The 24,330-nt window shown below is 37.2% G+C and overlaps 1 protein-coding gene across 13 annotated transcripts in view; it reads left to right on the top strand.

Moving 5' to 3' along the window:
• ABI2 (abl interactor 2) overlaps positions 1-24,330 on the top strand; it is a 63,068-nt gene that overhangs the window by 10,332 nt on the left and 28,406 nt on the right. For 8 of the 13 annotated variants that reach the window (XM_056496912.1, XM_056496910.1, XM_056496908.1 and 5 more), the window contains exons 2-3: positions 13,892-14,059; positions 21,829-22,005. In XM_056496912.1, the coding sequence (XP_056352887.1) occupies positions 13,892-14,059; positions 21,829-22,005 (345 nt within the window). The remainder of the gene's footprint in view (positions 1-13,891; positions 14,060-21,828; positions 22,006-24,330) is intronic. The other 5 variants (XM_056496918.1, XM_056496914.1, XM_056496916.1 and 2 more) reach the window with 1 other exon arrangement.

The following is a 24,330-nucleotide window of genomic DNA, read 5'->3' as shown; positions in this document are numbered from 1 at the left end:
GTTCTGAAGTTTGCTTGGGGGTCTACTGCAGTTACTATATGAATATTACTTCAATTCAATAAAGGAGCCCAGAATGCTTTTTTTGGTTTTTTAAAAGAGTGAAACGATAGTCTTCTTGTGGTGGACTGATTTGTCTTTAATTTTCAGAAGTCTTGGCATTATCACATGGCAACTGCTGTACTCAGTGAAACTCCGAGGGCCTATCTGAAAGGCTAAACTTGTGAAAATTTCTAAATTTATTTTGTATTGGAGATGGAAATGTTAAGGATTTCAATCTCTCTGGAGATTGAAATGCAAGAATTAATGAGCTTTTGTTTGTTTTTGTTTTAAATATTGTATTCATTTCTTAAACTGTAATTTTTGTGTGTGTGTGCTGAGCAGGTAAGTGCCTCTGCACAGACCAAATCCCAACTTGATCTGGCAGTTTCTTATACCTAATATTGTTCGTTTTAAGTAACACAGTTCTTATGTGATGTCATCTCTAGATCTCGTACTTGACAAATCAGGGTGAGTGCAGCTTTTGTGTGCAGAGGAAGGAGTTTCTTTTGGTCTGGATTCCATATGCCCTTAAGGCTCTGAACACAGTCCTTCAAGAATTGTTTGCATGGTTTTCATTGATTAATAGTAGGAGGACTATGAATGTTTTTTTTCCTGAGTTTTAGGGACAAACTGTTCAGTGAAATGACTGGAAGATGATGAGTGATACAGACAAGGCCAGTTGCCTGTGTCTAGGAAGGTGGAGGAGATTATGCAGTTGGTAGATCCTCCTTCTTAAGGAAGGAGAGAATTGTCTGTCTGAAAAACAGCTTGAAAATTTGTACTCTGTTCCTCTTTGTGTTAAAACCTATGATTCATGTTGTGAAACTCTCCAGAATAGTTTTATTTATTGCCATAGCTAGATGGAGAGAGAGGTGATATTATTTAGGCATGTCTTGTCAGTTGAACAGGTCATTCATGCAGCACTTTTAATTCATGAAGGTGTAGAAAAAATCCTTCTTTCAGATGGTAGTAGAACTTGCTGAATATATAGTTGTAGCAATCTGTTAAGACAACTTGAAAATGAATTCACATTAAAAAGAAAAATGCAAGGCAAGAGAATCTTTTATGACACAGAAAATGCATTCAGCAGTTGAAATGTTCTTATTTTTGTCATTTCACTTCTTTGATGTTTCTATTTTTGTGACAACAAATTGCTCAGAATTATCAGAACAGTAGCATTAAAATTTGGTGAATAAGCGAAGGTTGGGACTCAGTCTATGTCATAATTATGGTGAAAGTAAAACACAGTCATGGGGATTCTTCATATACAGTTGCAGTGTAGTTAATATGAAGAATCAAGTACACATCCTTTTATGCTGTAAAATGGCCATATTTTGTTTTCAGAAACTAAGTTACCTCTTGCATGAAACATCTCTGGGTAGGAAGTACTGCTCTTACTGTGAATGTAGGTCATGCTTAGAAAAATGTGTGTGTAAAATAGAGATCTTGCTTAAAATAATTACAGAAGACTTGATGCTGTGCTGTTAAGTTACATGCTGCAGGTTGAATATAGCAACTTGGCTTTCTGTTCTTGAGCTGCATAGCAATTGACAGAAGGTTTACTTATAATTTTGAAGTAAATGGACCAAAACTGCTTATTAAACTGGGAAAAAGAATAATTGCTATTTTCAGTGCCTGCAGAAAAGGGTTTTTTTTTGCTTATTTTCTGAGATTTTTAAATTCTAACAGCATAACAAAGTTTGAATCTAGTTGAAATGAAAAACCTCTTGTAACCTTATGATTTTTTATTTGTTGACAACTCTCTTACAAGCATGAACAAGAAGAGTTCTGAAAAAATCTTTATTTCTAGCAATTTACCCTTGAGAATTAGCTTGGGACTCCTCAGATGAAGAAATGACTTTTATATTTCTAAAATGTTCTCTAGTAAGTGCAGAACAAAGATCTGGGCTTGGCTAACTGTCTCTGTATAAGAGGCCAGAATCTCATTCTCTGCCAATATTTTATTTTGTCCAGTGCTATGGTAACAGGAGCAAAAGGTTGTAAAAGCATTCTTTGCCAGAAAAATGAGCAGATGGTTCTCTCAGGACACGTAGGGAACAAATCTACTTAATAAGAAGGCACTGGTTTTGATTTTCAGATTTCAGAGTGAAATTTCCCTAACTTTATTTCACTTTATCATGGTAGTTTGTTTAATTAATCTCCATCCTGGGTACAGTTATGACTGGGTATCATTGAGTGCTACCACCACCTTCAGCAGGTGGGTTGTCAGCTTTCAGCAAGGTGGCCATGGATATCAAGAACAAATCAACCTGTTGTTGCTTGCTTCTGCCCTCTTTCTGGCAAGCCTTTCCAGGGACAGCAAGGAAAAAGGCCTGTAAGTTGTGTGGGCTGTTGTGATTTTTCAGAGTCACACAAGAGCATGTCGGTGTCCGGGGTGCAAATGTGCATTTGGGTTGATGGGACTCTGGCATGTGTGTAGCACTGTAGAGATCAGAGACTTGGGCCTCTAAGTGGTTCTGCAGTAGGCAAGGACATTGTTTTAATGCAGAAAAAAAAGGGGGACAAACTGGGCAACCTTTCACGGAGGAATGAGGAAAACCTCTTCTGATTCTTCAGTTCTGTACTGTAGAGTGATCAGCTGCCACTGCAGCTGTCCCAGACTCTGCTAATTTAGCATAAATCTCTAGATTTTTAAGGTATGCTGCTAATGGTTATTTTGTCTCTTAGAGGAATATTGTATGTTGTAGCTGTTGTAGCTCTTACTTTGATCTGTAATTTTTCATATAAAATATTTTATGGATTTCTTTTCTGTTCTGTCAGATTGTGGGCATGGATCTGAAGACATTCTTTCATTATGTCTGAATTCGTAGCAGCTTTAAAAAATGTCAAGTAAGAATAATTTCAAATTTAGCGTTTACTGGTCAGTGTGAAGGAATCTGTGCGATCCAAATGTCTTTATTTCTTAAAAAAGGAAGAGTGACTATGCAAATTACTGCCCCCTGTTAGTTTAAACCCTCTATCTGCTGTCTTTGGAAGGTATGCTCATGTTACCTGGTAGCTATGCCTCTTTACTTCTCTTCAAGCTTTTTTTAGCCATAGTTATCAAAGGTAGTTAATTGAAAGTATAACTTCCAGTGTGATAAAATTTTGGGGCTTGCTCATGTGAGGAAGTAGAGAAATTGAATAGCAGTTGAAAGACTTGTATTAGGGTAGTGTTGTGGGAGGAATTCTGAGGATAACAGGACTGCAGTTGCTGTGGATAGGCAGGAAAGGCTTTCCAGCAGGTTGTGTTCCTTGAGCTACCTCCGTCTTTTTGAGTGCCTAAGGAAGTGGGACGGTGCTGGAGCTCCGTGTTGCTGTGGTAACTGGTGTGGGTGTTATCTGCACACCTGCCAGCCTCTCTGGGAGCTATTGGCCCAATAGGGTGTGTATCTTCAATGGGGGTGCGCCAATTACACCCTGGCAATTTCAGGTGCCCTATAGCTGGCTGTTCAGAGAGGGTAGGTCAGGTTGTAAGCTGTGATGGTGGAGGATATGGCTGCGTGTCCTACTTAGCTTTCCTTGCTATGAGCTTGTGATGTCTGGCAGTGAACACTTGGAAGCAGAATCTGCTTCTGCTGCCACAGATCACTGCCTGTGATTCTAAATCAAAGCCATTAGTTGACCTCAATCACTGCTATGTAATGAATTGAATTGAGAATTTTTAGTGGAAGGAAGAAACTGGCAAAATTGGGAAATAACTCAGTTGTTACATAAACCTCCTCTGTGACTAGATAATATTTTGTGAAGCTGATGTAGATATCCTTTCTTAAAAATTGTAGATTTTGTCAGATTTCAAGAGACAGAGATAAAAGTCTGTTCATCTGATATGGATAATGGGGAAAACAATTTGTGCAAATAGCATTTTTGTACAGCAGAATGTAATTACTATATGATTGTAGTTTTTACTTGTGAAAGCCACTTTGCATATGAAGTAATTTTTGCAAATGTTACCACTTGCTTTATTTTTATTAAGAAACTGTAAAATTAAATTTGAGTTTACCAGTGATTTTGACTTGTAAACTCAGTGAATCCTCTGCATACTGGAGCATCCTTGGTGAATGAAGAGTTGTAGAACAGCAGATATGAGATAATAGAATTAAGCCTGTGGATCTTTGCTGTTTCTGAGGTTCTTCATTCAGGGCATTTGTATTGTCCCAGCCTCTTATGGCCATGTGTTATGTGTTGAAATGCTGCTGTTAAAGCCAAAATTGGCCTTGTATCTGGAACTCCCAACAATAATTATCTTGTTGTAGGAAGTAGAAAATGACCCACTTCTCTCAGCTGTGTTATTGCAGAAGAGCTACCAGAGTAAGGTGAAACCTCCACTGGTTTCACAGAATGAGCAGGGGAGTTGGTTCCCTCACTGCTGCTTCCTCTTGAGCAAGAGCAAAGTCTTATGCTGTGCAGCAGTGATGAATAACTAGTAATATAACTACATATTAACTATATTTTAGATGTAAATGCATTTGGATGCTAGCATGCTGTTCTTGCATCATTTAAACTCTATTACTGATGTGTTGAAAAGTTTTTTTATAACCTTGTTAGTAGGTTTGTGTGACTACATCATGCCCTATTATTTTTACGTAAACAGGACTTTGGCTCTATTCTCAAGGAGCAGCAACTTGAAAGGTCTAATGAGAGCAGGACATTTGTGTGTAAAAACTGGTCGGCTGTGCTTGTGAATGTATGGAAGAAAAATGCAAAGTTTGATTCTGGTGATGGTTAAAGGAAACAGATAACAGGTTTGTTGCAGTGATGCAGGCAGCATGGAAACAGTGGTGTGGGTGATTAGATGTCAGGTTAGCTGTGCTTGTCCACAGCTCCCATTAGCTGTATTTTTCTCTTGGGTAGAGTAGACTGCTTTTGCTGTCACGGATCTCAAACCAATAAGCTAGTTTTACCCTCACAGGTGGCCTTGAATGCAGTATGTATTTTTAAAAAGTGGCTTTTCCTTTTAGGAGGTTAGGTTCTGTGTGTACTTCTTTGAAAGATTGCTTTCCTAGCTGTTAATCAAACCTACATTTAGAGGCTCAGCACACACCTAAAAGCATCAAGTAAATTTACGGCAGTGAAAACAAAAGACTGCAATTTAATGCAAATGACCTTGTAGAGACTGCAGCAGATTATTGATACTGAGTTTAAGATAGCTTAAAAGTTAGGTGGTCACACTTGTAATCAAGAAGTTCTAGTGGCATTTAGTGAATCATTACAGTTTTTTAATAGTTTGGAAAACAGAATAACTTGATGTCAAGGACTTTACTAGAGTATGAATGCTAAGAATATATTCTTTAGGTAGCATGCTTGCTATTAGTATGCAGATAAATAAATTATTATTACAAATAATTTGTTAAAAATGGGAATAACTTTATATGATATTAATATTAGTGTAATAAGATGAATGCAATTAACCCTGTGTTTGGGAATTACTTTTTAAAATATCACATTTATTGCTTGCTCTTTGAATCTTGTTTGAATTATAAAATCTAGTGATAGTTTTGATGCATTCTTAATTCTAAACCCAGTATATTCTGTAACGATTGTGTTTGGCCTAAGTGCCGGTGTTCCTTATAGAGCTTTGTTGGTTACTGTGTGATCTCTGTTCAAAAGGTGGTGTATTTTACTAAATGTAGGACATACAGAATTCACAGTGCTGTAAGAATAGTCCTAATGCCATTACCAATTGTAAAGAGAAGAGTTTACTTCCACGTTTAAAGGTATTTAAATTTTAAATGCACTTCGTGTGAACAGCAAGTTAATTGCTTTCATGGAGATGTTGAGTAGAGCCTTTGGATACAGTTGTGGAGAAAGTACTTACCTTTCAGCTTGACAGATAGTATAAGGTGGGATGGCTTAGGTGCCTGAATAACCTCTGTCTGTGTGCCTGGATGCCTGTGGATGTTCCACCCACAGCTGAAGTTCCATTTAGTGCTGATTCTTGCACTGTGTCTTGTCACTTCTGAGAGCGGTTCATTAATAAAAAAGGAATTGTGTCTCTAGGAGACTCTGCTCCCTTCTTCAAAGATGTGACAAAGAGTTTTCAAGCAGATTACTTAACTTATAGTTAGTGTTCAGATAAGGTCATGCTAAAATTATTGTGAAGTAAAAATATTCTATCTCCAGACTCTAGAGCTACCATTTCTACTAAGTTGTAGTCCAAATTACCGGTCTCAATAATCTTGTTGCGTCCCCTGCTCATGGTCTCAGTGTGTTTTGCTGCTCATGTTTTCTTTTGAATTCAGAATAATAGGAAGGTGTGAGAGAGCTTATGAGCAGGTTTGTGGCAGGGTACATGTAGAGAAGTGTTTCCCATTTGTGTCCAAAATGTTGTTTGCTTATGTTGCCTTACATTTGGTTAATTCATAATGTTTAGGGTGCAGAGTACATGTAAATGGGCAATGACTATGAGCTCTCCTTAATTTTAAAAGAAAGGTGTGTAGATTTGAGTAGGGTAATAAAGTGATCAAGCCAGCCTTTTGTCTTTCTAAAATAATAACAGAAATACTTATATAGTCATTATATAATCATGAATAAGCAATTACATAGAGACTAATGTTTGCACACAGAAATAAGAACAAAAAAATTCTACTCCCAACTCCAGATGCTGTGAAATTTTATATTAAAGAACATATATTATAGAACAGGTAGACTGAGTTTTCCTGTGTACAAATAGAACACATGGATTGTTCTGCATCCAGAAGGAAAATTTGGGGTTTTTCTGTTGCCACAGAAATAAGTGCTTTGGAGCTCTATGGCCCTTAGTTTTTTCTTAAACTCTGGGAGAGCTCGTTTCTCTCTGTTCTAACATGCCAGTGATTGCTTTTGCTTCTTTGTGCCTGTTTCTCCTGTGTGTTAGTGACCAGTTCCTTAGGAATTGGTGGGTACATGTTTTTTGTCCTGGGAATGAGCAGTTCCGGTAGTGAAAGAGGAGTGAGGGATATTCTTTAGCAAGTATTTAATGAGCCAGTTTGTTAAAACAGAAAACTACTGTATTTTTCACTGACAGTTATGTAAGTTTTTGGCATGATTTTGACTTAATTATTGGATTAATGATGCTCAGTTTTCTTCTCAATCATTTTTTGTAGTTCACGGAAGGACCTCAGAAAGCACTTGGATGGGCTGAGCAAATGCCATCTGTGCAGTTGAATAAAAGTGTGTAAAATACTTAATTATGTATGAGGCTTTCAGTAACTTCAAGGAATTCAGCAACAATTAAAATGAAAAGGATGATACAAGAGCTCAATCTATTTTTCACAAGAAAACTGAAGTGTGCTTTGTCAGTATCACAGTTGGGCACATTTTGTACTGAATAATGCAAGCTTGTTGAACTCTAGCATGCAGCTTTTGTTCTTGAGGATTCTTGAAGCTGATGCAACCTCAGCAGAAACCTGAGGGGTTTTGCTAGCTGGTCATAAGACAAATGTCAACTTGGGTTTGTGTTAACAGTAATCAAAAGAAACAACTGTTATATTGACTAAATGAAACTGATCTTCTGTCTTATTTTTATAATTCTACTATTAATTTTTAATCACATATATTAAATAGGAGTTTGTTTCACTAAACAATACTGTTTTGAATAATAGCAAGAGGTGCTCTATATGTTGGGGAATTGATGTATATTCTGAATATACTTTTTTGTGTAGTTAGTCTGATTTCAAGCTCTTCAACCTCATCTTCCACTTTTATGCCTAAATATTACTTTATAAATCCATTGCATATTGAAGAATTGATTTGAGTATGAATTAAGATTTTTTTTTTCCATTCAGAACTCTGTTTGCTAAAAGATGTGAAAGAAAATAGCCTCAGGAATTAAAAGCTCTATTGTTTTGCCCCCTCTCAGTTCAACATGAAGTATAAATCTTGGAAGAATTTTTGTTGTAGTTATATTGATATTAAAGGCAACAACTTGTGTCAATGTTCTGTAATAAGAAACACAGTTTCTTTCTCAACTCATAGGTCCAGATGTTTTGGCTCAAACAGTAGAATTTGCGTAATTAGCCTGACTGCAGAACTGTGAACTTCCAAGTTGATGGTGGCTACTGGATAAATAACTTTTAAAAAAAATTGTTTAGAACTATAGCAGAAAATAAACCTAGTTACAATAACCAGGTAAACTGTCAGTAGCTTTTAATGCTTCCTTTCATGCACCGCTTTCAGATCTGTCTTGGAACTCTTTCCAACTCATAGGAAATGCATTTTTCTTTTTTAATCTTTTTGCTATCTTTGAAGTCTTTCCTTCTAATTTAGTAGCATTGCTAGCATTTTGAGCATTTGGTAGCATTTTTTCTTTTATCTAGTTTTATCCAGTTGAATTGATGTTTTGTAAATCTTACTGTAGGGTTCATGTTACCTCCCATCATTTGTTTCTTTGTAGAATTTCTCTATCCATTAGTAGATGCTTTTCTGTACAAAATTATTCACGTTCTTAACAGGGGTATAACAGACCTTATCACTAGGATTTGGCTGATCACTCTTTGAGTGGGAGAATGCCTTAAATTCTTGAATTCTTTCTAGCCCTGCATTTTGTGCTCTGTATGCGTGTAAGAATTCCTTCTGCCCATCATATAGCCAAATAATATTTGTTCCTTCTTTATAATCTGTTTTTGAAATTGCTTGTAAAAATATAAAAAGATTGTGTTTTCTTAGGCAGGAGAATAAACACTGAGACATTTAATTCCTAAAGTAAAAGGATATTTTATATAGTCAGCAGTCCGGACTATTTCTTATTCAGATCTGGTAAAGTAATTGTGCAGTGTAAATGCAACTTCAGAGTGAGAAGAAAAAGTGATGCCTGGGCTCTGCATCCTGTCATAAGAAGTAGTCATCCTTACATTTGCTGCAGGTTGAATGCCATGTAATTTCTAATGCTAGCTATTTGGTTTATACAATCTAATAAAAATATGAGCAGTATTGTCAGGTAAACATTTATGATCATTCCTGAGCTGTTAGATTTAGTGTCCATTGTTGGACTGGCATGTGTAAGTGGAAACTGTTAATAATTCTCCATTGTCTGAAAGCAAACACACACTATTGCCTTGTGTATGTAATACACGGCTTTTCTGACTGACTGTGAAGTCTGTGCGTTTGTAGCTGGCTTGAATGACTTTGGTCTCCTGTTATCTAAAAGCCCCAGTTTGTATAGTCCCTGTAGTCTGTGCTGTAGCTCTCAGACTGGATTCATCCTGTGAAAGGTTTCCAAGTTGTTGATAGTTTGTTTTGTTTTCTGGTGGAGACAAAATAGCTGTTTCAATACTGGGCGGTTCCCACAAGTGAAAAACACTCTCCGGGGGAGAGCCGGGCAGAGCCGTGGCTGCTGCTGTGCCCAGGTGCGTGGGGAACCGCTTGCTGCTTCAGCGGGGGGAGCATCTCCCAGCAGTAGCTGACACCGTCCCTACCCCATGTGTGGCTGGCAGGAGCATCAGGTGAGCTGTCTGTATGACTCAAAATGGTGCTCTTACTGCTGAGAGCGGGAGAAAAGGATGCTGCCTTGTGACTCACATGGACGTGCCTGGTATGTGCATTGTGTGGAGAAAAATGATAAACAGAATAAATGCTAAGCTGCTGCCTGGAAATTCTGTAGCATGGACACAGAAGACATGATCTAAACATTTCTATTTCAGGTTGTGAAGATGATCCAGCTGTGATACTCAAGTATTTTAACACTGTGTGAGAAGGGAAAACTGCAGGTTTTAAGAGGTGGAGACAGCAGCATTCTTGACACAGTTAATGGAAAAATATTAAGGAAAACATGGGACACTGCACAGTTTGCAGGAATAAAAACTGTAGGTAGTGGAGGGCTGTAAAGTTCCAGCACTTGTTCTAGTGCAATGGAGTGCAATGATGTTCCAGCACCCGTCCCTTTTCTAGCAAGCTCAACAGCTCTGGATAGTTCTTCCCTCTTTATTCTTGATTGTATCCTTCCTTGTGTTTCTCTGACTATGCAGTGGTTTGGATGAAGCAAAACTTCTGTTGTGGTTCATGGATCAGATTATTTTCATTTGGAACATGCCTCCTGGTCTAATTACAGCAGATGGAGTACACACTTGATGTTGGGGACATCTACTGTGACAGGTACTGGTGATTAAAGTAGATCCTGAATCTCCGTCATATGACAGTTACTCAGACCATAATTCACTGAGTTGCTTTGCTTTTTCTTTGTGGCATCTATGTAGTTTTACTAGGGGTAGTGTTTGCAATTTTGCATGTCAGTGAAGATAATGGAAATGACTGGAGTTTAAAACAACTATTTGTTTCTAAAGATATTTATAAACTAGATCAGGTGTTTAGTCTGACAGGTGACCCTGCATAGACAATGGAACAGGTATGTTATGTCTAGGAATAAGAGGATCCCTGTGTTGGCAGTGTTTCAGAAGACTTATTTGTCAAACAATAGCTTTGGTTTCTTAAATTTACTATCCATCAAAAAAATACAGATCAAACTGATCTAATGGTTGAAAGCATTGCTTTCCTAAGAGTTGTGTGTGGAATAGATCTTATGAGCCTGTATTTTTTCACAGACATGCATAATTTTATGTGTGTGAGTGCTAAAGATACTTAAAAACTGAAATGGAGAGATACTCAGAGGTCTGCTTCATGGCATTTAATTTAGGTCTGGGCACTGAAAACATTTGTGCTGGATCATGCTGAGCACAATGTTTCTGAGAGCTGAAGGGCTTCCAAGTTAATATGCTTAAGTATCCACAGGAACAAGTCTTCTTTTTACAGTGAACATAGAACATGTTTCTTTTGATTTTGATATTCTTCACAGAAACAGTATTCCATAGGTTACTGAAACTACTGTAGAGAGTCTTAACAGTTTGGTATTTTTTTTCTTTCGCTAGAGAATTTTGGTAGGTGTGGATATTGAAATAACTTTTTGGCTGCCTACAGTCTGATGTGAAGCATACTGGCTGGTATTTTGGTGTTAGGAAGATCAAGAGTATCAGAACTTAGACTGCTGAGGATTATGTTTGAATTTTGTTACTGATAACTTGAAACCATTATCTTATTAGCAGAAATCCCTTTATTTACATAGTTATATACTCAGTGAGCATGATAGCATTTGCAAGCAATGTAATTTGGTGTCCATGTGGAGTGTAAATAGGGATCTTGTTACATAGGAACATGTGATAAGATACCATCTCTCAAAATCTACTTATCAAATTGAAAGATGGATTTCATGCCAAACACAACTTAGCATTTCAAGTTAAATCTTAACTGACATTTATTGTTATATTTCCACAGGAAAACTTAAGATTTTTCTGTAAGTATTCTAGAGTTTTTACTATTGCAGTGAGTCATTCAAGTTTTCATCTCTTGAAAGTTTTCAGCGTAAACATGATTGTTTTAAAATGGTGTCACTAATTATTTTTTATGAATTGACAGGAGTAGGTTCAAATAGTAATCTTAATTTGAACAGATTCTTCACAGAAAGAAGCTTCAAACTTCCATTTTGTTTTGCCAAATGTGAGTGGAGTTTCCCTCAGAGAATTTTGGGCTCTGTAAAAAGGCATGTAGAGCAAATCACAGTTATCAGCTAAGTACATGAATTAGACACCTCAATCAAATGGATTTTTGTGCTAATAACAGTTCCAAAGTATTTTATAGTATTGTTTTGTGAGATCTTTAATGCATTTGAACATTGAGAAGTCAATTCTTTGTTGGTTTGAACTGAGGGTGACTTGAATTTAGCTATTAAGTTACATCCCTGGAAGGACTAGCTCTGAACATGGATTCATATTTGTGCTTCTTTAAGCAGAAAAACCATAGCAGAGGCCCATAATATTTAAAATTACAGATAGTTTTCCTTTTGTTCTCAAACACTTTGTCTATTAATGGAGAAATACTGTGTTTGCTGGATTATACTCAGCTCCTCTGGATATACAGTGCTCTAATGGAAATCAGCATTTTCTGCTTCTATAAATAGATTGGCAGCAGCTGCAGAGCAAAACAGGCGAGCTCCTGGTCATTTTTATTATTGCCATTGAGAAATGGTTTGAATGGTTGTGGAGTGTGCCAGCTGCAGGGGAGTAGTGTACAGGCTGAGCTGAGGATATAAGCAGGGAGAGGGGGAGAACGTGTACTTACAAGCCAGCAATGTGAGAATACAGGTAAAGAGCTTGATGTTCCTTCATTTGGGAATCCTTAAGCTGGGTTTCAAGCTCTTTTATGTAGAAGACATACAAAGCTGGTTAAAAGTCATTGAGTTCTTAAATGAGATCTGGGGATAGCATTTTTCTAACTTCTTTATAGTTGAATATAAGGCAGTTTTGATAATTGTGCTTTCTTGGAGAATGTCCTCATACTGTGCCCTGAGAAGCTCCTAAAATTTTCAGTTCCTTCTTCTGTTGGTCTTGTTTTGTCTTCTGCGTGGAAGAGAGACGTGGGTAAAGCGTTCACCTCCTGCAGCATTCCTCCCTCCTGCCCCATGGAGGCAGTTCTTGGATGAGGAGCAGCTGCAGCTCTCCTCCTCCTTAGTAGATGAAGAACTGGTACCACTGAAGCCTGCCAACTGGCCAGTTAAATTACTGGTGTTGTTTATGGGCACAGGAAGTTGCCAGGAAAGAGAAAATATTGATTATCTTTTGTGTGAGTGTTTAATTGAAGTCTTGTGCCTATGTTTACATGTGTAGCTAGCAATCTTCTTTTAAGAATCTTACTTCATGGTCTTGGGAAACATACTGAGCTGTAGGAATTGTTTTCCTGAAATACACATATGCTTACTTTGTGTTTTTCCAAGTACATATAATACAATGGATGTTAGCTGCAGCTTGTGCTGAAAGATACGAAATTACTTTATATTCTCTCTTTAATAACAGCACATTTCTTGAATATTGATACTCAACCTATGTGAATAATATAAAAAACCAAGGAAATAATGAAATACAGTATTATAATGACAGGTGGGAGTAGAGAATATTTATCAGCCATTGCTTTAGAAACAGCTGCATCAGCCTGTGAGAAGGCTAAAGATCACCTAAAAGTGAAGTTCACTGTGTACCGAAGCCTTGGAAACTGGAAAGTTTCTTAGCATCTTAGTTGTATATCTTACCAGTCCTTTAATCTGTATTTTTTGTACTGAATTACATCTTAGCGATATTAACTATTTTTCAAGGAGAAACACAGAACATTAACAATTAGATTCTTGGCTTATTATTTTTAATGCTGTTTGAAATGTATGTACATTTTTAAATTTCTAATGGATATCTTGTCTGTTGATAGCCTAAATACTTTCAGGTGCTCTACTACTAGAAAAATGGATCATACTAATTTTTCATAGAAAAAGGTATTGACAATGTGACAAAGTACAAAATGTTTAAGAAGAAAACATTAACTTAGTCTTTTTAAAAATGATTTCTCTCACATTGTATTCAGCTACCATCTTATGGGAATATAGTTGATTCACTGTGAATAATGACCATTTGTGACAATGATTAGGAGAGATGCGGAATACGCTGTTTGGCAGCTCCTTGTAGGCTGTTATGAGTTATAAATGAAGCACAAAGTTTAGAAAAGCAAACCAGTTCTAAATCATATAAAATCTAGGAGAAATAAATAATAGGTGTCTCAGAGTGCTTTTCAAGTAAATTACTAAAATACTGAATAAGAAGTTGGAGCTTTTTCAAGAAAAATCCAAGTATATTTCTAGAAAAAAAGGAGCTTATTCTTCTTAGAAAATGTAGAAAATCTTAAAATACAAAGGTATCTTTCGTGAAAAGATGGTAACTTTAATTTAGAATTCCTTTGATTTAATATAATTAGTTGACTTTAAAGAGAGGCAAAAGGAGTTAATTCCAAGAATCTTTGCATGAAAGACTTCATACTAAATAAGCCTTTTCTTTCTGTTTTTCAGTCAGCAGATAAGCAGCGAGCCCTGGAAGAAACCAAAGCCTACACAACGCAGTCATTAGCAAGCGTAGCCTATCTGATCAACACTTTGGCCAACAATGTTCTCCAAATGCTGGATATCCAGGCATCCCAGCTTCGGCGCATGGAATCTTCAATCAACCATATTTCACAAGTGAGACTTCTTTCTTTTGCCTTTGATATTACATAGCAAATAAAACTCTGAACTGACATCTTGTGAGCGAGAAGAATTTAAAACAGAAGGATGTGTTTCTTCTCATATTCATTCTGGGATTATGTCTCATCATGTGGTTCTATACCAGTGTTAGTATGAGCGTTTTACATACCAAAGTAGGTTAAATGCATTCTCAGCCAGATTATTGTTTGGAGAGGGTGTCATTCTGCATAAGTGAAAAGCACCTAAAAGTTGCTAATGGTAAAATGAAAATACTGTGTTAAGAAATATGAAATGGATGGTGGGAAACAGTACTCATCATTTTTCACATTTTCTGTTGCTGTTATACTGGCATCTAATGACAACAGCATAGATGACAAAAACAGTTTGCTCCTGGCTTTTCTCAATAAAATATACTTTGCAGTGACATGAACAAAAGCCAAAATTAATGTTTCAGTTTGTGTATGGCTGCAGAACTCCTGCAGTTGTTTGCAGTTTTTCTGAGCAGCAATAAACTAAGCTACTATAATCAGGAACCCAGGTTCAATCACCACATTGATGAGAGAATGGTGACTGCCAGAGTGGGCTGAGAATGAATGATAGATAAAAGTGCAGATTTACCAGCCACTGATGGATTAAAAGGAAAATTAAAAACAATGATACAGCAGTTTCTGAGTTTCATGTCTGTTTACTGAGTATTTAATGTCTTAGTTGACCACTACATTTTGGCTACTAGGGTTTCTTGATCTCCATGTGATAAAATAAATGAAAATAAAGAGTATTGTGGTATTTAGAAAAATATTTGAAAGTAGGGGCTGTGTAAGGTAGGAAATAAGTAGATGGATTGGATCTATTTGAACCAGCAAAAGAAGTGAGTAATTTTATGCTGGCTTAGTGGGCTGAATTGCCTCTGATTGGGTCAGAGGAATCCCAGGGCAAGTACAAAGAAAGAGGTGGGGAGGATTTTCTCTTTTGATGGTGTTGTGCTATTAGTTGCCTCAGTTGTCTCATGGATCTGCATCAAAAATAAGCTGGAAGTTTGATTTCTTCTCTAAACACTCCATGTTAATCATTATGTAGACAAGTAAATTCATTTTTTTTTTCCCCCAGAAAGTGTTACGAATTACCCTGTGTGTGCCTGTGTGCTATAACTATATGCTCTGTGTGTATGTGCTTCCTCACAGGCTTGTGCCAGCTCACTTATGTTCCAGCTGTTTGAGAGCCTGATGCAAAAGACAGTATATTTTGCATTTCCTGAATGTGGAAAACTCATTTTGTCACACAGCTTCTGTAAAGTAGCTTTTGTGGAAAGGGCCGTACTATTTTAGATTTTTTTCCTCCTGAGATGATGACATTTGTGCAGATTGAGAGCTAGGTTAGATTTTCTTTGACCTTTATACAACACAGCTAGTTATATAAAATAGAGCACTAGATTAGCAGTACCCCAACACCAATGAAGATGTGTCTGCAAAATTTCATAGGTTGAGCTTGAGCAACCAAAAAAAAACCATCTCTGATGGTCTTTTTTTAAAATACTGCTATAAAATTGAAAATCTGGCTTGTTTGGGGGAATTTTTTATGTGGCTTGTTCCGTGTTTTTTTTGAGCCTGTATCATTTGTAGGATGCTCCCCAAATCTTTATGGAAGAAATAATATCAGAGGAGCAGACAGTATTCAAATTTTGGATATTATATACATGAAGTGTATTGATCCAAGGAACTTAATAAAGTTGAGTTAATGTGTTTGGAAATGGCTTCCTCCCAAAATACCAAGGTTATAGATTAGTGTGTCATCTGTCTAATTTCCATGGTTGTTTTTCTTAAAAAAATTAATTTCCACAGTTTTTCTGTAAATAAATAAATTTTTTTCAAGAAAATTGATTATACTTCTCCTGAAATTAGCCTAGTATATGGAAGGTTTCCTTGATGATTATTTTGGGTGTAAAGTTTACTGAGCCTTTTCTAACAGTACTGAAAATGCTTTGTGCTGTAATACCTCACTGCCAAATTAGGATTTCAGCCAGCCTCACTGAAATTAGCGTCAGTAGCCTAGAACAGAAAACAGGTTAGTTTTGGTCAGTAGATCTTGGTATTTAAGTTTAGAAAACATTATATGCAAATTGTGATATCTGTGTGGAATCCTGCTTTTAACTCTGATTTGGGATTCTACATACTCTGCAAAGAGAGCAGAATCATTTGGTGCTTGGTACAAAAACTTTTCGCAAAGTGCTTGTTTTGTACAAGTAGCTCAGACTGGGAGAGGTGTGATTAACTCAGTAAGATAAAATGCTCTGGTCCTCTATTCACTGGGAGAATGTCAATTTATATCTCTGTGTTTCCTTCTAAATACCAACCTAATCAAAGCTGAAAAGGAAGCTGATAATAATTTGTGCTTTTTCAAATTATATATAGGCTGTGAATAAGGAAATTGTTACTATTGAAACTATTTTTATGCAAGTGATTAAATCCCGTTGGTTTAAGAATTAGAATTATTTTGGTTTGGTCGGAAAGCTTATGAATCTATTCTTACTTGCCTTCTTGAACCTTGTCCAGAACTAGATGATACACAGTGTTTCATGTTTGACTAAGAATTTAAATCTTAAATACAGATCAAATGTACAAATATTTATACTTGTTAAAAAAACTACCTTGCAGCTTTCAAGTTAGCAGCCACTGTGATACCTTACTAACATCCAAATTCTTTAAATTAATCTGGCGGATTTTCAGGTTTTAACATTTGTATGATGAGAAATGTTTTTTCTGGTTTAGTTACAGAATCTGTTACTTAGCAAGGTCATTTTAAAAAGTCTGCTGCTAATTATATAAACAAGCACATCATCACAAAGATGAGTGGTAGTGGTGAGTTTTCTGCAGTGGCACTGTGTTGTGGGGAGTTCTGCTACATCCTCCCCTTACAGAGCTGACTGCCATGCTCTTGGCTGTGAGAACAGGCACTGAATAGACTGCAGGCTTGGATTCTCTGCAGGCAGCAGGTGCTGCTTAGCTGGGCTGTAGCAACATCTGTGAGCTGCTCAGTCTCTGCAGGGAAGTTCACCTGGACTTTCCACTGAAAAGTCAATGAAAATTTGTGACCTTTCTCAGTTGTCTTATTCTTGCAAGGCACAGGAATAGCAAAACATGTTAAAAATGGTGATGCAAGGCCAAGCTTGCACAGTGCATCTTCCTGTTTATGGAACAAGTAGCATTTTAGCATTTTTGTAGCATTATGATCTCTTTTTTTTTTTTGTGTATAAATTATATGCAGCATGAGACAATTAATATCACATTTCTAACATGTCAAAATTAGGCAGTTACTAATTTTAAAGTAAAAATCCAATTTTCAAGGTAATTTGCAGTTAATTTGAATTGCATCAAATTAATAAGATTAATAAAAAAATAAAAGTCCAGCAATACTATATGTAAGCAACATTTTCTTCTGAGATTTTTGAAACTGAATTTTAAAAGCCCAGACTAACAGACTGACGTTAATTTATAAGATTAAGTTAGAATGGTTTGAGAAGAGGAAGAAATGAAGGTTTCTGGAGACTCTTATTTCTGAAATTTCACTGAAATTCAGAGTTTCAGCATGCTGTTGTGGTTTAACCCCAGCTGGCAACTAAGCACCACATGGCTGCTCACTCATTCCCCCTTACCAGGATATGGATAGATAATCAGAAGTGTAAAAGTGAGAAGGTGGGTTGAGATATGTACAGTTTAATGATGATGATGATAACAATAATATAGAAAGCTGATATTGAAGAGAGAAAACCCAAGGAGAAAGGCTGCAGATGAGAGCAGCTGCTCAGCTGCTGGGGACTCCCAGGCAGCCGTGCCCAGCCAGGCTCCCCCAGGTCAGCCTGGCCCTGCTGCCCATGGGGCCACGTGGAGCATTGTCCCCTGGTCAGCGGGGCCAGCTGTCCTGGCTGTGTCCCTTCTCAACTTGTGGTGCACCCCAGGCTACCCAGTGCTGGGTGGGATGGGGAGCAGACAAGGCCTTGGCTCTGCAGTCACTGCTCAGCGGTAACTAAAACATCCTGGAGTTATCAGCTCTGTTTACAGCACTAATCCAAAGTATCACCCCATACTGTGAAGAAAATTAATTCTGTCCCAGCCAAAACTAACATTAGTTAAATGCTAACTTAATACTTTGAGAAATTTTGTTTACTGGTAGAAGAGAATATTTCTCAAAACTCAGTGACTTTTAAGTGAACTGGTAAGTAGTGTTAACTTTCCCAGAAATTATTACTTTTTTTTTTTGTTTTGTTTTGTTTTGTTTTGTTTTAGTATTTGCAGAGCTTGAGACTGGCTTTGTTGAATTCAGTATGAAAACCTGATGTTTCAAAATGGCCAGAAAATTCCTAATAGAAAAAATGCAGTGGTTCATACTTGTTTTTCCCCTTATGCTGTCCCTCATCTATTGCGGGGATCATGGAAAGCATATGAAAAGATGATAGTAATGAGCCTAACCTCTAACAAACTGTCACTTAAAAGCTTTTGCCAAAATTGATGGAGCTATGTGAAAGAAGATTTAAAAAGCGTAATAATGCTGTCAGGCATCCAAAATTTCTTGTTAGAAAACAGGGTTTTAAGTTGCAGAAGGGCACAGTGTATCCCTTCTGCTTTTCCTAAAAGAGTTTTCAAGCCAGATGTTCTGTTAGTCCAGCTCTAACCCCAGAAACTTCTCATTAGAACTTTCTAAGCTGATGAATAAACATTTTGGTGCATTCTCCTGCCTTGATAAGGGATTTATGTTAGTACTGGAGGTAATAATTACCTGTATGTTGGGGATAAATGTTTTCATTTTCTTCGGTAGCAGGTTAATCTTTGTTACCTCCTCTACTAATGGAATACCACAGTGCTCCTTTGTGCTATTTTGTGGGTGCATTAGGATCTCATGACTTCCATAGTCGACTAAACAAGAAAATGAAATGTCTGGAAAATGGCCAGCATAATGCTTTTCAATACTAGTTTAGACGTGTGAACCAGAATTAGGTGCAGTTTGTGTACTTCTAGTCATTCCATAGCTATTCAAGTTAAAAGAGATGTTGTGAATCATAATGCAAGAGAAATCCCACCAGATGAGCTTCAGGTTTTAATTAGGTTTTATGCATTTCATTGTTTGTTACTGTAGTCATGCCTCATGATCACCGTAGTCCTTAAGGAAGGTTTTAGCCCTGGCTCCTATTGAAAACCCACTCTTCATTCACAGCAACAGCTTTGCACAGTGCCAGGATACCATTGCTACAGTAACATGAGCATTAAATATCTGTACTTGCACTGTATTAGTAGATAATTACATAAGAAAGTACTGAAATAACATATTCAAAGTTGCAGAGTTCTAGCACTTGAAATAGAAAGTGAGAAATCATCTTGCCAACCCTAATAACTTCCTTTTTGATTTTTGGGTTGAAATTTCTGGCTCTGAGTGCGATACTCAAGGCATGAAACTGGTTTTGAAGGACCAGATTCAGACCCATAAGATTTTGGTGTTCCGGTTCATCCTGAAGTCCAGCTGCTGTTGCAGCTGAAGATTTTTAACATTCTACCGAATGGTATCAGAGGCTTGTGAGATAAAGAACATACAAGAGTCGTGTCTCTGCAGGTCTCCAGTGACATGTTTAGACCACAGATGAAGTCTGCAGTAGAGACTGAATTTGTCAGTAGTGTCAAAAATGAGACTGTCCTCCCAAGTTGTTGCCATCATGTATGTGCCTCTGAGACGAGGAGTCTGTAGACCTTTTCCAGAATGTGTGCTCTTGTTCCCTATACTGCAAAAGCAAAGGTCTAGTGCAGAGAAGGGATAAAAGCCTGAGATGGAAGATGAAATCTTACATCTTACCCTGATGCAGAATGGTGGACTTTAGGTACTCTGGCTTGGAAAATGTTGATGTGCTCTGTTTGCACTTGTGCTTGTACCATAAATACAGCGCTGTAAGAGCTGTGAAGATCTGATCTGCACTGCTGTATTGGGGGTTGATGTACAGTCCTAGTCATCTTGGGGGGCTTCAGAAAGGACCTTGGCAAATTCATTGGAGAGTGGTTTAGTTGTTAAGTTAGTTGCAGAAATATGTGTTTGTTACACTTGTGTGAACCGTGAATTTCTGCAGAATTTGGCCAGATCTGGATGGGTTTTTGTGTGGGTGTCCCAGATAGTTTAACTACCCCCAATAAATTTCAAATCATTGCTCAACAAACTTGAGCTTTCCAAAGAGAAATTTGCCAATACATTTTGACCTTACCATCTGTTTTTCTATAGCTTTATTTTAAGAAATAACTATGCACCTATAGTGGAAACCTTACAGTTCTAGGCAGGTGTAAGTAGAGGTGGCAGAATGTACATGACAAAGCTCTAGTCAGTGCTTAATTTTAGCAAAGTTAAAACTTGAAAATATGTTGCTGGGAAATACTAGGCAATCTTGATGATAGTATTGTAAGATCACATATAATGTCCCAGATATTTCCCTGGAAATAATGCAAAGAAAAAACTTCTTGGAAGTAGTTTGGGGGTTGGTTGGGGTTTCTAAAAATTTTTTTTTTGTACTTTTAAAGGTTGTGGTGATGATTCATTATTAGCTTGCTTTGCTATCGGTAGCAGCTTAAAACAGTGTAGCCAGCCTCACTGCCCCAGTGCCTGCCCACAGAAAAATTAAATTATTCAAAAATGTGTGTTAGGAAAATGAGTTCTCATTTATGCCTGTTCTCCAGTTATTGCAAAGCCTGATTCAAAACTGTGAAAAGTGTTTCTGGTGCCATTCATGATCATTGAAGTGGTAACAAGAAATCTATGAGTGCTTAGAAATCCTTATGGTGGTGGTTCTGGCTGCTTATACTTTTGGTTTTTATCTTGTAGCTAAAAGTTTTGCTCACAGTTTAGCACAGTTTAGGGTTTTTTTTCCTATATTGAAAGCTGCTTTGTGAACAAGCAATTATTTTTGGTTTAAATAAGGCAAGGAGCTCCAGATTATATTTTCCTGGAAGAGATAAATAGACTTTCTGATAGCCTTTTCTTACTCTTGGTACCTATTAAGATTCATGTACATGTTTTTAGGCAATGAATTGTCAGCAGGACTTTTTCTTACCCCAAAGATTCTCTTGTGGTACTGATTTTAGTATATGAAGGAAGGGATTTCCAGTGTTTGCCCTAGGCACCCAAAGGGAAGACAGTGGGTTTAACCTTTGGCTTTATTGTGGATAAATTAGTGTGGAACACATTCTAAAATCTAATAATTGCTTTGTGATGAGTGAGTTGTAATGACCAAAATACTTTTTCCATTTGTCTCAGTGAAATTTTATTCTATCACAGGCTTACCAGTCCTGATTTAGCAAACTTTTACAGTGTAAGAAAACCTGCTTACGGTTTGTTTTTTCTGGTCTTAAATTTAAGGTTTGGGTAGGCATCCTTACACTTCATCTAGTTGAAGCCCATGTCAAAGACAAGCTTAGACAGCAGCTGTAAAATAAAAATAGATAAGTGAAGGAACCTTATAAAACAGTGTCAGTAAATTGATGTGCACTACTAAGAATGGAAAGGAGAAACTGAAAGAACGAGGGTAACAAAAAACCCAAAGAACCCCCAGCTATTAGTGGGACTTTAGAGGTGGCAAATTCAGCAGTAAGTTGAAGAAAGATGATGTAATCAAGTATATGTAGTGATATGTTTAGTACAGTCTAGAGATCTTCGAAACATTAGGAGTGATTTAATTTTTTTTTAATACTGACTCTGTATTCCAATGCATACCACTGTTAGTAAATACACTGCGTCTTTTGTAGACGGTGGACATTCACAAAGAGAAAGTTGCTAGAAGAGAAATTGGTATCTTGACTACAAACAAAAACACCTCAAGAACTCACAAAATCATTGCACCAGCTAACTTGGAGCGACCAGTTCGCTACATCAGGAAACCTATTGATTATACAATTCTAGATGATATTGGACATGGAGTGAAGGTAGGTGATATTGTTAAAACAGCCAAACTGCAAATTCATTGTCTTTGTATATTTTCAAAATAACCTGATGCTTTTCATGATAATATACCAGTTTCTCCTTGCCTGGACAATGTGTCTGTAAACAGGGGAGGAGTCCTGTCCGTTTTCCAGTTGTCCCTTCCCCTTCTCTTGCCCCAGTGTTTCTAAATGTTTCAAACTCACTGAATCTGATTTCTAATTGGGACTGTGAGTCTCATCTTTTAAAATGCTTCTGAATATCAGCTTGTGTGATGCTGCTATTATTGTTTGGGTCAGTTGCCAGGAATATACGTGGGTACTGAAGGGCTAATGACCATCACTTTTCTGCCTGAATTAGCACCACAGAGTGTGATCCAGCTGTAATTGCCACTGGTTTACTTTGACATTCATGCAAAGAAAGGGTTTGCATGGGAAGTGTTATGAGCTCCCTTTTCTTCTTTCTGCCAGGGTCAGTTATATACAAACCCAGTGATGTGCTTTGTTAAAAGGAGTTCTCTACAACTTTTGTGCCATATGGGGTTTTGGGATGGGAATATCATTGCCAAGTTTAAAGCCAGCTGGTTTTTCCTTTCAAGATTAGGAAAAAAGAAGGAATTTCAGGGCAGAGATCAGACTGAAACACAACTGGTGGCTGTTAGATCAATGTACACAGCAACAGTGATATCATGTTTGAGGTTAGATACACGTTTTTAAAAGCACATCCTGAATACAAACACTGTCGTAGCAGGTGTGAGCTCATTGTTAACTTGTGCTGCCAGGAAAACAAGTACGGAAATGAGAACACTGACAGTATTAAAGTTCCAGGAAATGAAAGGTAAATAACACAAAGTGATGTCATTCTTACAAGGCAAACTAACAAATCTGTAAACCTGCTAAGTAGCAGTAAGCTAAGATGCTTCTTCCAGTCAAAGTACACCAGAATTTCTTTTACTTGACTTGTAACTGGATTAGGTTATCTCTGTTGTCCTATTTGATTTGTCTGCTTGATGGCCTTTTAAATGGCAATAAGTAATTTAACCTAACTTTTAAAATTCAAATTCCAAGCAATTTGATTTAAATATCTTTCCCAAGCAATTTTACTTAAGGTCTTTTCAACGTCCTGTTTGTTAATGGAAAGTCTCCTTCCCCCCATTTCTTACCCAAATAATCAACCTCTGAACAGATTTTATAAAGGACAAACAAAAAAGCATACCCGACTTCAATAACCACAGTTTTGACCAGGAAACTGGTTTGTGTGTTAAAATCTGCCACCAGTTTTGAATTTATGCAGGTCAGAAGATCTTCTTCTGGGTATGGATGGAGCACATTAACCTGTAGGATTGCTGTTGCTAATATTTTAATCATCACTTTTTGTTTTAGGGAGATCATTTTAGAACTCATTAAAGAATATTTTTTAATTGCTCTGCAGCACAATCTTACTTAGCACTGGCCCTAAATCATTATAATTGGTATCCCACTTACCTCAGTGTAGCAGTCATACTAAGATGCAATGAATTATGTTCTTCTAAAAGAGCATAGTTCATCGAATGGATGATGACTCAAGTGTGCTTTACATCCATTTTTTATGCTTGTGATAGACTTAAATTATGTTTACCATGCACTGTGTTTATCTAGAAAATGAAGTTTTGTGTACTTGTGAAACAGTAATCAAAGAGCTTGAAGTCATGCTATTAAGATTGTAAATGTGTTCCAATCAGGTTAATCCTGTGTTTAGGACAGAAAAAAAACCCCACCTTTCTTGCTGATGGGGGGAAAAGGTGGCCAGTTGTGCTTATGAACCTGTTTTTCTTCTGTTTGAGTAACTACAAATTAGTTTATTAGACCTCTGGCTGTTGATCAGAGAGATACAAAACATGTAGAAGCTTTAAATTTGCCTATATATAGCTCTTCATCGTTGGAGCTGTGATACTTTTCACTTCAAATGAACATTCAGAAGGAGTTGTTGCATAAACAGCGTTAAAGTTTCAGTTAGCATCAGGATTCCTCAGTCTGCATTCTTTGTCCTTTTTCTGCTGAAGTGCTTCTGCTCCAGTACTTGGACCCAGAATTATGTATTTTCAGGACAGGTAGAATGCTGATGCAGCAGACGTTCATTGCAACCCCTGAGAAAGATGGCAAGCTGAACAGAATAATACAGGAGTAAAAGGGAGGATTCTTGGCTGAGAAATTCAGTATGCCATGGTGAGAGCTGTGGTACAGGCCCTTAAGCATCTTACTCCTTCCATTCAGAAATCTGAAGCATAGAGGAGACGATGTTCAGGAAGGGTTGCTCTATAGTATGGTTTCTAGATAGATATGAGAGAATTC

Source organism: Oenanthe melanoleuca, chromosome 7 (genome assembly GCF_029582105.1).
Source record: "Oenanthe melanoleuca isolate GR-GAL-2019-014 chromosome 7, OMel1.0, whole genome shotgun sequence".
Classification (NCBI taxonomy): Eukaryota; Metazoa; Chordata; class Aves; order Passeriformes; family Muscicapidae; genus Oenanthe; species Oenanthe melanoleuca.
Note: the sequence above shows the minus strand (reverse complement) of the source record. Positions and strands in the feature narration are given on the sequence as shown.